This window comes from Vipera berus (genome assembly GCF_964194415.1).
Source record: "Vipera berus genome assembly, chromosome: Z".
NCBI lineage: Eukaryota > Metazoa > Chordata > Lepidosauria > Squamata > Viperidae > Vipera > Vipera berus.
In genome coordinates this window covers 97,581,641-97,594,169 of record NC_138205.1, presented here as the reverse complement: position 1 = coordinate 97,594,169, position 12,529 = coordinate 97,581,641, and the positions used below count along the sequence as shown (strand labels likewise).

The following is a 12,529-nucleotide window of genomic DNA, read 5'->3' as shown; positions in this document are numbered from 1 at the left end:
ACATTCTAGGATGTCTGGCTTGAGGTCAGTGACCACCTCATTGTGATTATCAGGGACGTTAAGCTCATTCTTGTATAGTTCTTCTGTGTAATTTTGCCACCTCTTCTTAATCTCTTCTGCCTCTGTTAGGTCCCTGCCATTTTGGTCCTTTATCATGCCCATTTTTGCATTAAACGTTCCCTTCATTTCTCCAATTTTCTTGAAAAGATCTCTGGTCCTCCCTATTCTATTGTTTTCTTCTATTTCTTTGCACTGTTCATTTAAGAAGGCATTCTTATCTCTTCTAGCTATTCTCTGGAATTCTGCATTCAATTGGGTGTATCTTTCTTTTTCTCCCTTGCCTTTTGCTTCCCTCCTTTCCTCAGCTATTTGCAAAGCTTCCTCAGACAGCCATTTTGCTTTCTTGCATTTCTTTTTCTTTGGGATGGTTTTGGTTGCTACCTGTTGTACAATGTCGTGAACCTCTGTCCATAGTTCTTCAGGCACTCTGTCTATCAGATCTAATTCCTTAAATCTATTTGTCACCTCTACTGTATATTCAACAGGGATATGATTTAATTCATACCTGAGTGGCCTAGTGCTTTTCTCTACTTTCTTCAGTTTAAGCCTAAACTTTGCAAGGAGAAGCTCATGGTCTGAGCCACAGTCAGCTCCTGGTCTTGTTTTTACTGACTGTATAGAGCTTCTCCATCTTTGGCTGCAGAGCATATAGTCAATCTGATTTCTGTGTTGACCATCTGGTGATGTCCATGTGTAGAGCCGTCTCTTGGGTTGTTGGAAAAGAGTGTTTGCTATGACCATCGTATTCTCTTGACAGAATTCTATCAGCCTGTGCCCTGCTTCATTTTGCACTCCAAGGCCAAACTTGCCTGTTATTCCAGTTATCTTTTGGCTTCCTACTTTAGCATTCCAATCCCCCATGATGATAAGAACATCATTTTTTGGTTTTAGTTCTATAAGGTGCTGTAGTGCTTCATAGAACTGGTCAATTTCATCCTCTTCAGCACTGGTGGTTGGGGCATAGACTTCGACTACTGTGATATTGAATGGTTTGCCTTGGATTCGAACAGAGATCATTCTGTCATTTTGAGGATTGTATCCCAGTATTGCTTTTCCTACTCTTTTATTGACTATGAAGGCTACTCCATTTCTTCTGAAGGATTCTTGCCCACAGTAGTATACCTGATGGTCATCTGAATTAAATTCACCCATTCCTGTCCATTTTAGTTTGCTGATACCTAAGATGTCAATGTTCAGTCTTGTCATCTCTTGTTTGACCACGTCCAGTTTTCCTTGATTCATGGATCTTACATTCCAGGTTCCTATGGAGAAAAAATCTTTACAGCATCGGACTTTCCTTTCACCACCAGACACATCCACAGCTGAGCGTCCTTTCGGCTTTGGCCCAGTCGCTTCATTCTTTCTGGCGATACTAGTACTAGCCCTCTGCTCTTCCCCAGTAGCATATTGGACGCCTTCCGACCTGAGGGGCTCATCTTCCAGCGTCATATTGTTTTGACTTTTGGTACTGTCCATAGGGTTTTCATGGCAAAGATACTGGAGTGGGTTGCCATTTCCTTCTCCAGTGGATCACGTTTTGTCAGAACTCTCTGCTCTGACCTGTCCGTCTTGGGTGGCCCTGCACGGCATAGCTCATAGCTTCATTGAATTACGCAAGCCCCTTCGCCACGACAAGGCAGTAATCCATGAAGGGGTGATTTTATAGCATGCCTCAACTCAGCTTTTGCTATTCTAAGTGCTTCCACACCACCTGATTTGAAAACTATGTTTCTCACCTTCAGCATTGTGCAGATCTTCTGTGACATCCAAGTTCTCATTTGCTCATCTGATAATAGACTTAAGAAGACTGACATCCTCCATACATTTTTGGATATTACACACAGTAGAAGCATACTCATTCACATCAATATGTTGTCCATTTGTTTCAGTTTCTTTAAATATGTTCCAATTTGTGCATCCAAACCAGTCTTGTTTTTCTTGCAATTATTTTGAGTGGACATGCAGGTAGTGATAACATCTACTTAGCTCTCTTTCCTCTATGTGGGTAACTTGGATGAATTAAGCTTGAATTAGAATACCGATATAACTGAGAAACAACTCTGTGGATATTAGATTCCCTAGATCAGAGGTAGGCAACCTTGGCTCTTTCATGACTGGTGGACTTCAACTCCCAGAATTTCTAAGCCAGCATGGCTGGCTCAAGAATTCTGGGAGTTGAAGTCCACCAGTCATAAAAGAGCCAAGATTGCCTACTCCTGCCCTAGATGAATTAATAATTTACTGTCTTTTCCAAAAATTTCTAAAGAGTAGGTGACAATATTCAAACTAGCACTTCATTCTCAACATACAGGATTATATTGATTTTCCTTAGAAATGTAATGAAGATTTTTGTCAAATATTTCTCTCTCATTCATTAAATATTGAGGAATAATAATGCTAGTACAAAAAAGGGTAAGTAATCACGCTTGTTCTTAGAATCACATTTTTGGTACTTTCTTTTGATAGCGACCTCTTCATTAATGCCATCACTCATCTCTAAGAGCTCTAGTTTGCAAAAAGATGCTAAAAATATAAAACATTACAATGAATCCTAATATAAGCTGAGAAATCTTATGTAATCTTCCCACAAAAAGTTTAACTATTTTGTAAACAATATGTTTTTCTAAATCAGACATGTCAAACTCGTGATGTCACGTGACATCACACAACATATTGGAGCTTTTTTCCCATTGCCGACAATGGGGTGTGCACACTTTTGTGATGATGCATCCAGCCCATGGGCCAGCAGTTTAGCACCCCTGTTCTAAATGAATGTCTGAAACTAAATGATTTCATTGTTAATTATAAAGCTATATTCTTTGACCAGAACTCTAAAGCAAAGTTCTAATTATCCCAATTAGAAATAAAGGAAAGCTGTGTATATGTTTAATTCAATAGAACATGTTCTTAAATGTAAGTATGTATAATGTCTATATCAGGCACTTTGAAATTTCTTTCATTAGTTCAGAGTGTCTCCTATTATAGGTTAAAAAATATGTTATAGAAGTTTTCTATCCTTTCACTCAGTCAGCAATGTTCCTCACATTATGCTGAGCCATCCTTTAGGACCCCTCCTGTTTATATTTCATGAATATAAATTCAACTTAATCCAATAACATTTATTACTCTGAAGTAAATATAGTTTATAAATTTGAGACATTAATAGAATAAAATAGAACAGAACAGAATAGAATACAACTCCAAGATCCCTCTCATAGTTACTACTATTGAAATAGGTACCAATTATACCTGTGCATTTGGTTTTCTTGCCTAAATGTAGAACCTTACTTTTTTCACCATTGAATTTCATTTTGTTAGATAGCACCCAATATTCAAATCTGTCAAGATCCTTCTGTATCTTAAGCTTATCTTCTGGAGTGTTGGCTATTCCTCCAGCCTGATGTTGTCTGCAGATTTGATGAGTTCCCCATCTATTCCCTTATCCAAATCATTGATGAAGATGTTGAAGAGTGTTGGGCCTAAAACAGAGCCTTGGGGTGACCCCACTGCATACTTCTTTCCATGTAGATGCAATTCCATTGAGCACTACATGCTGAATGTGGTTGGTCAGCCACTTATGAATCCATGTGGTGGTGATGCTGTCTAACCAACATTTTTCTATCTTATCAAGTAGTAGGTTGTGCTCTATTTTATCAAATGCCTTACTGAAAGCCAACTAAATTATATGTACAGCATTCCTCTGGTCCACTAATTTTGTCAATTTATTAAAGAATGAAATAAGATTTGCCTGGCATGATCTCTTTTTGACAAACCCAATTTATTTATTTTTACTTTTGTTGCAACCTTAGTTCATTTTGAGGCTTAACTTTCCTTGCTTCATCTTTACAGGCTCAGGCTAATTGCTGATATTCTGCCTTAGTTAACTGCCCCTCTTTCCACTTTTTATACTTGTCCTTGAGAACTGTTATTTTTCTTCTTCATTGATATTGTGCTAGCCTGGGCTTTTATAATCTCACTTTTCAAAGTTTCCCAAGCTTCTGAGTTGTTTCTTTCTTGAGGATTCTCCTCCATAGAGTTTTTCCCAACTTAGACAGTTTCTCTGTCTAAGTTTATTTAAACTAGCTCTAGTTTGACCATATTCTATTGCTTGTGCTTGCATGATGTTGAATTCTAATATAGCATGATCACCCTTCCCCCTAAGCTTCAATACTGTCTATCATTTTATTTCTGTTAGTGACAATTAAGTCCAATATGGCTGATCCCATAGTTTCCTTCTCTACTTTTTGGGAGATGAAGTTGTCTGCTAGGTTTGTCAGGAATCTGTTTGATCTTCCACTTGGTGCAGAGTTTGTTTCCCAGTTGATGCTAGGGTAGTTAAAGTTCCCCATTACTATGTGATGTGCTTCCTACATACCTTAGTTAACTAACTAGCAACAAGTTCATTTATTTCCTTGGTTTAGTTGGGTGGCCTATAGTATACCCCTATGACAATGTCATTTTTCCCCTTTTTTATATTAACCTAAATGCATTCAAGATAGTTTTCATCATTATTGTGCTCTATTTCTGTAGTGATGTACTCATTTGTTATACAATACAACTACTCTTTTGTTTGGTCTGTTTCTTTTAAATAATTTAAATCCCTCTAGCTGTATATTCCATTTGTGTGTTTCATCCCACCAAGTTTCTATAATGGCAACAATCTATATAGTCCTACTCTCAGAATAAGAGTTGCAACTAAATCCTACTGTAATGGAAATTCATTTCTATTTTGTTCTGTGATTCAGTTGTGTTTTCTTTCTGTGAAAAAAAAGTATAACAAAGGTAGGAAATAATACACAGAACTCTTCCTAGGCAGTAGATTACTATATCTCATTAGCATTCAGCAATTTTATATTGGAAAAACATTAGCAACTCAGATCATAAGTACATGGAGAGCTCGAGCAGGCTCCACAAGTCCTCACACTTGTCAAGGATGACGTTATGTCAATTTTTGTATCTTGAATATTTATTTGTGGCCATAGTAGTATAGAAGCAATAGAACACTGAACAGTTCAGTACCATAAATTATTTTATAAGAGCTTAGAGACTGAGACTTGCATTGAAAGACTGCGGTCTTCATAAAACCATAACCATAAATCCCTGTCATATAGTTTCCCAAACTGAAGAGTAAAATGGAAATGAGTTTAATTTTGCAAACAATCTAATGCAAAGGCATGAAAAACAACCTGACTGAATAATGCAACTTCTAAAAATGCAAACTATGATAGAATCAAAACAAAGCTTTTATTTGCATAAATATGATACATGTTTAAAAAAGCATAAGCAAATCAAATGGATTATCATACAAGCAGAGCATTTCAAACTTATTTTTAAAAGTAATGGATAAGCTATCATTTCTTGAAGCTTCTTGGGGTCAACATGTTGCGTAGAAGTCAGAATACCATAGTGAAGAGATAGAGAAACCTGCTCCCATGACTAAAGAAAAAGCAGAGACGTTAATTAAATTGTTCTTTGGATTAAATTCTGAGCCGTAAAAAATCATGATACTTTACATCTAGGGCAAGTATTTACAAGCTATTGAAATGTTCAAGCTCAGAAAGTATTATTTGTTACAGCAAGAAAAACATGGAGGAGCAGACAGATGGGTTGTGACGTGCCATGATACAATCATTCAACACAACACGTAAGCATATTGTAACTGAGAATAGTTAATAATACAAAATAAGATATTTTGGTTTAATCAGTTTTTCCTAATAAAGAGGTGCCAGAAGAACTTTTAAATGGTTACATGGTTACTGTATTTTTATGTGTTTTTATATTTTGTTATACTGTAGCCTGCCTAGAATCCAAAGGTTGAGATTGGCAGCTATATAAATTTTATAAATGAATAAATGTCATTCAAAAGATAATGATGATTCATTCAAATTTGTGAAAATGATAATATTATTAATACTTAAACTCCATGCTTTTTTTCTAAAAAAAAAAAAAGGTGCCAGAACTCGGAGGTACTGTCACTGGGAGTGATGCTGGTGTCTTGCTATGGCGTCACCACCCGTCCTTTGCACCCGCACCCCTGCAGCTTGGAGCCCCATGCCATGGGGATTCCCTTCCCCGCAGTTGCCACGCTGCGGCCCATGCTGACCCCCCACCCGGAACTGCTCTGAACCCCGACCCAGAGCTGTGTTCCTCATGGCAGTGGTCTCCAGCACCAAACAGCCTCTTTCCAACCACATCCAGAAAAATTTGTAACAAACATTGGAATTCTCAAGGCCATGTTTGGTATTTCCCAGCAATCTGTTACTGGAAGGAAAAAGCAATCCCTGCGGTGTTACTGATCCCAAAGAAGCATTTGCATGTATGCAGGTATCCTCAGGGTGCCATAGTTATGGATGAGAAATATTGGTTGCAAAGTTGGCATTTCTGGATATAATACAGATATTTTGGACTTATTTTTGTTTCTTTGCATGTATGATATTTTTAAAAAGGCATATGGTACTGATTACACTTATGCACATATTTATTTATTATTGGGACTTATATGCCGCCCTATCTCCTGAAGGACTCAGATGTTACATATGTAACATCTTTTGCTAGGATACATGACCATTTCTTGTCCAGAATGTGAAAAGTGAAAGATTGTGACTAAACAAAATTTTAATGTACATATAATTCCACCAGAAATTATTTTAGCCTTTTTAATAAATGTTGTTATTGATGTTAAGCTCACCATGGAAAACATCATATATTGTTATGTATATACTAGGTTAATTATTTAAAGACTGAAATGCAACATAACTAGATTCTAAATAATCTATTTTTCAAAATACACAACAGTCAAAACAGTAAAAGTAAAGTCCAAATTAAGAATATTTCATTCTTAAGAATTGTTTAATTTAAAGTGGTTTAGTTGTAATAGAGTATGTACAAAAGATACTATCTTTTCTAGCATCAGCTAAATTAGACATATTACATTGAGAAAAATGTTTCTCATTTCTTTCCTGTTACCTTTATTGATTTCATTGCAGAGATGATGACATAGGAAATAGATTATTTTGTTATCTAATTTTACCTTCCAAAAGACAGAAGCAGATGAAAAATGTGAGGTTCTTTCCTGTTGGCTTTTTTGAATTAGCTGTTTTAGATTCTAAAAGTTTAGTTCCTAAAGAAGTAACCTTGTAAATAATTTTAATGTCCTACTCTAGTGCAGGGTAGGCAACCTTGGCTCTTTTATGACTCAAGGACTTCAACTACCAGAATTCCTGAGCCAGCATGGCTCAGCTTGGAAACCTCTCTCTTTTCCCTCAGCGTGGCTGGCTCAGGATTTCTGGAGTTGAAGTCCACGAGTCATGAAAAAGAGCCAAGATTGCCTACTCCTAAAGCCAATAGAGGGAGCTTTTTTTTTTTTTTTGCAAAAGAAAAGGTGCCGGAACGCCATTCTGAGCGTTCTATGAGAAAAAAAGCCCTGCTTAAACTTGTTTATCTAAATTCTTACAAAAAATATTAAACCCAACTATTCCATGAGACAGAGCTTGAGTAATCATATCCTGTTATCTCACAAGCTAGCCTTCTCTGACCAGCAAATCAAATTAAATTTATTACGGTACATACTTGCAAAATTGAAAATTGTATTCATATTACAAAGCCCACATTTCCAAAACAAAACTCAGTAACTAAGAAAGTATTCATACTGTAAATATGCAAAGATTTATTAAGGTCAGAACATAAATAAAGTGACAGGAGTCATATTAGTGAGTCATAATGAAAGGCACTTTGATAATATGTATTTATTTTGTAATAAAATTACAATTTTCTTTATCTGTCACATAGATCATTGCTACTTCAAAATAATTCATGTTAAAAAAGGAAAAAAATGGCTCTTACCTGCTATTGAACTTTTCTGGATGTTTTTCTCGCATAATGTGAAATCTGTGAGCAATTGAGGCATCCTAAAAGAAATTTTACAAATAAAATATTATTGTGGATGCATTGCAAAATACAAAATATTTTTAACAAAGCTATAAACTAAATATGGAAAATACTCCCTGGTCATTATTTATTATTTTGAGATTCTGTGTGTTGTTTTTATATTGTGGTTTTATTTGATTGTTGTATGCCACCATGAGTCACTTCTAGTGAGATAAGGTAAAGGTAAAGGTTCCCCCGCACATGCATGCTAGTCGTTTCTGACTCTAGGGGCCAGTGCTCATCTCCGTTTCAAAGCCGAAGAGCCAGCGCTTGTCCGAGGACGTCTCCGTGGTCATGTGGCCGCCATGACTAGACGCCAAAGGCGCACGGAACACTGTTACCTTCCCACCGTAGTGGTCCCTATTTTTCTACTTGCATTTTTACGTGCTTTCGAACTGCTAGGTTGGCAGAAGCTGGGACGAGTAACAGGCGCTCACTCTGCTACGCGGCACTCGTGATTCGACCCGCCAAACTGCTGACCTTCTGATCAACAAGCTCAGTGTCCTAACCCACTGAGCCACTGCGTCCCTTTCTAGTGAGATGGATGGATATAAATATGATAAATAGACAAATATTTTTTCTATGTAGCTCTTAAAATAAATATTGGTAAATTATTGTACAATGTCATTAAAATATAATATGTAATATTTAAATATAAAAAACCACATTCAGAACTTATATAAAATGGCAAAACAAAGAAAAGAATGACAAGACATAAATATATGAAAGGAGCCAGGAAGAAAGAGAATATGATTTATTAAATATCTTCACCTCAGTTTGATTCAACATGCAAAAAATTATTTAGAACTGAATTAGTGTTGCACATGCAATGTTCATATCTCTTTACTCTACTTTCGGTTTGCATGAGAGGCAATTCTCTCTTTCCATGTTTATTTCCTCTTCCATTATCTTGGTTTTTTAAAGTTCTTTTGCTAGCTTTCCTGCCAACTATCACATGTACAAACAACCAAGAATGTGGACAATGCCTTCCAGAAGCAAACAACATATAGTATATGAAGTCAGAGTACTGAGAAACTTTGTCTCTCAATAGAAGACAAGGTAATTAAATTCTGGTTACCTGGCCCTTCCAAGAATTTCCTGACTATCTGGCTGGCAACTTTTTCCTTCAAATGTTAGAGAAAGATAGAGAATCTATCTATCTTGATTCTCAAGAGAGAATCAAGTCTTTAATCTCTTGATCTATTATCACTCAACAGAGAAAAATTAAATAAAGGAAATGAAATAAGAGAAAATTGGGACAAAGTGATAAAACTTGGACTTTTTTTTAAAAAAACCCTAAACTTGAACATAATCATATCATCATCATCTTCTTCATCCTCCTCCTCCTCCTTCTCCTCATCATCCTCATCATCCTAACCATTGTCTGTCCACTGCAGGATGAAGGCCTGTTCTGCATGTTTCCAATCTATACAGTCCTGAGCTTTATTTTGCCAATTGGGCCCACAATACTTGCTGATGTCGTCAATCCATCTTGTTTTAAGTCTCTTTCATAGATGTTTTTTATCAAGTGGGATCCATTCTATGACTGCCTTGGTCCCCCTGCCATCAGTTCTTCTTGCTATGTGACTAGAGCATTTCCATTTCAATTCTTTTACTCTCTTGTTTTGTTTGTTCTCTAATCCATGTGCTAGTCTTTCTACCTTGTCTTGTAATGCTGAGCATGTATGTTTTCATGGCTCTTTGCGCCACTCATAGCTTTTGTGTTGATAGTTATAAGTATATATTTGATTAAAAATGAGAAAGTTTAGTTTACTCCAAAAAATGCTAAGTTGGTTCCAAAGGCAAGAGATACTCATAGGGAAAGGAATTCAAAGAGGAGGGAGTATTATAATTGTGCTTATTAGAAAGCCTAGGAAATTAACAGTACAGGTAGTCCTCCAATTAAGACCACAGCTGGGCCCAAAATCTCATTCATTGAGTGAAGCAGTTATTAAGTGAGATACACAGGACCACTTTGCTCAATGACATAATCCTGTCTACCCAACTGCAATCATAGTGGAGTGCTAAAGAGAGAGTTGGGGCTTCTCACTACACTGGGAGTCTTGGGGTCTTTTCCCACCAAGGAGAACAATTGCAACATCAAAGGCATTCACTAGCACTTTTGCCAGATTGAAGGATTAGAATGCTGGCCTTTGCTGGTATTTCTCCCTCCCCTTCAGAGTTTTTCAAATCTTTTTTTTTCCTCCCTCTTTTCTAATTATATTATGTTCCAATCTTTCATTGTCTTTAAAGATTTTTTTTTCAGTTGAACAGTTGAAAGGGCTTTTGTTTAGCCATTCTCCCTTGTTCATCTACCCCCCCCTTTAAATTATTCTTTTGATTGATACAATTTACATCCTGTATTTCCTTCAGAACTCAGTGCAGCACCAAGAAGATCTCATTTCATTTTATCCCTAAAGCTGAAACCCTGAAAGAGGCACTGGCATGACTGGTTCAAAATAAAAATCACCCATGTTTAGCATGTTTTCATGCTAAGAATCATCTTGAACTAGGTATTTTCAGTCTTCATTCAATAATTTAATTACTACAAAATATGTCTTCTGTGTCTTGCCCTTCTAAATAGTATTTTCTTTTGTACCTATGACATGAATGATTATGAACCTGAGGAAGACAGGGATAGTCAGATTACATTGACACTGCATTAGGCATGCTTATTGAATAAAAAATGTTTTGAGTGAGTTCTTTAAAAATAACGGTATAAAACAACAACATACCAACACAGCAATACTGATTTCTTTGCTTCAACCCATAATGAAATACCTTTGCACTATGTTTCAATCTGCTCTTATAAAAAGCAAGGGGTGTATGTGTGTGTGTGTGTGTGTGTGTGATTTCATTGAATTTTTATGTTGCTCCTATTTTCTGATGCATATTCCAGGATCAAGAACAAGTTTGAATCAAACTTGAATCAAAGATAATACCCACATAGTATAGGTAACCCCTGAGTTACAGGTGTTCCCTTAGCAAAGTTTCAAAGTTATGTGATAAGCGCCCCTTAGTGTTTACAAAAAAGTCATGGAATTACAAATGTTGCCGCACCATGGCAGCCATTCATCCTTATAAATGACCACAGTGGCACTGCAACATTCACCCTGGCTATTCCCTCCCTCCCCTCTGCCCCGAGTCTCCCTAGGCACTAGGCCTATGGATACTCACTTTATAAAAATTGAGAGATCCTTCGCTTTCTTGGCTGCTCCAGGCCTTCAGTGCATTCACAGAGAATGAAGGCCTAAAGTAACAAAAATCATAAGTGACATGAGATCCCACGCTACTGATCTCATGTGATCTCACAATAGTTTAGACCTCTGTTCTCTGCACCAGAAAATGGAATGGAAGCCGTGGCAGGCTTCTGCGTGCCTCTGGAGGCCTGATCTTTGTGTTGGAGATCTTTTCCAGGTCACTGCTACCCAGAAAGGAGGCCAGCAGAGGCTTCCACGTGCCTCCAGAGGTCTGATCTGGCTGTCCTAGGCCTTTTCCAGGCTGCTGCCACCTGGAAAGGAGGCCAAGGACAGAGGTCACATGCTTCCAGAGGCCCATTCTGAGCCTTGGAGGCCTCCTCCAGGCCTCCGAGGCCCAGAATGGAGGCCATGGGTGGTAGCCATGTGCTTCAGGAAGCCCATTTTGAGCCTCAGAGGCCTCCCTCTGCTCTTGCTGGGAGCAGCAAAAGAGAGTAGGCTGGAAAGGATTTTGATCTTTACAAGGTAAGTGACCCAGCGTGGCAGGATTGGGTGGGGGAGAAATTGTGGGGACCCCAGGGGAGGGACCATGAGATATCTCAGTGGGGAGGGACTTGGGTGGTCTGAAGCCAGTGGCCTGTTCCATCACTTGGCTGCCATGGCCTTCCCCATCCTGAGATACCTCATGTTCACTTAATCAACCATGCATTTGCCCATGCATTAAGTTAATAAATGCGTAGGTAAAAGCTGGGAGCGAATCACATTTCAATGTATGAGATTCACTCCTACAAATCCTCAAAATATGAATGGAATGGGCAGGCTCTCATTGCATTCATAACTCGAGGACTACCTTTATGGTTAATTTCACTTTTTAAAGGGGGATACAGGAAGACAAGAAAGCTGTTAATATTTTTTTTTAATTTATATTACATAAATTATATAAATATCATCCTCTATAAGGATGATAATTGTCCACTTCTTTGAAATTAATAATGTTTCATTTGGAAATAGTTTTAGTAAATTCTTACTTGCTTTTCTTTTGTAATTTATGGTCCTTTGATGTTGGTAAATTGTTTTTCAGTTAGAATAACAATTCAGAATGAAAAGAATTCCGGGGAAGTCTTTGATTTTAATCATTTCACCCTTGTACTTATATACATTTAAACACTTAAAACATGGCTGGAAGGAAACCAAATATTATGTGGAAGTGGTTTCCCATTTGTTTAACACTAGCAAATGTTAATTGTCGATATGAAGAAAAGTAATTTAGGTGATTCATTTCTAAAGTGTTGATTTGGTTATTGTATTTGTCAAAAGAAAGCAGCCACAATTTATGGCTGATACAT

The 12,529-nt window shown here is 37.3% G+C and overlaps 1 protein-coding gene across 1 annotated transcript in view; it reads right to left on the bottom strand.

Annotated features, from left to right (window-relative positions):
• The window catches only part of DGKB (diacylglycerol kinase beta), a gene marked incomplete at both ends in the record, with an annotated part of 346,918 nt that overhangs the window by 177,747 nt on the left and 156,642 nt on the right, over positions 1–12,529 (bottom strand). The window contains 1 exon segment of the mRNA XM_081346260.1: positions 7,903–7,967. Within this exon segment, the coding sequence (XP_081202386.1) occupies positions 7,903–7,967 (65 nt within the window).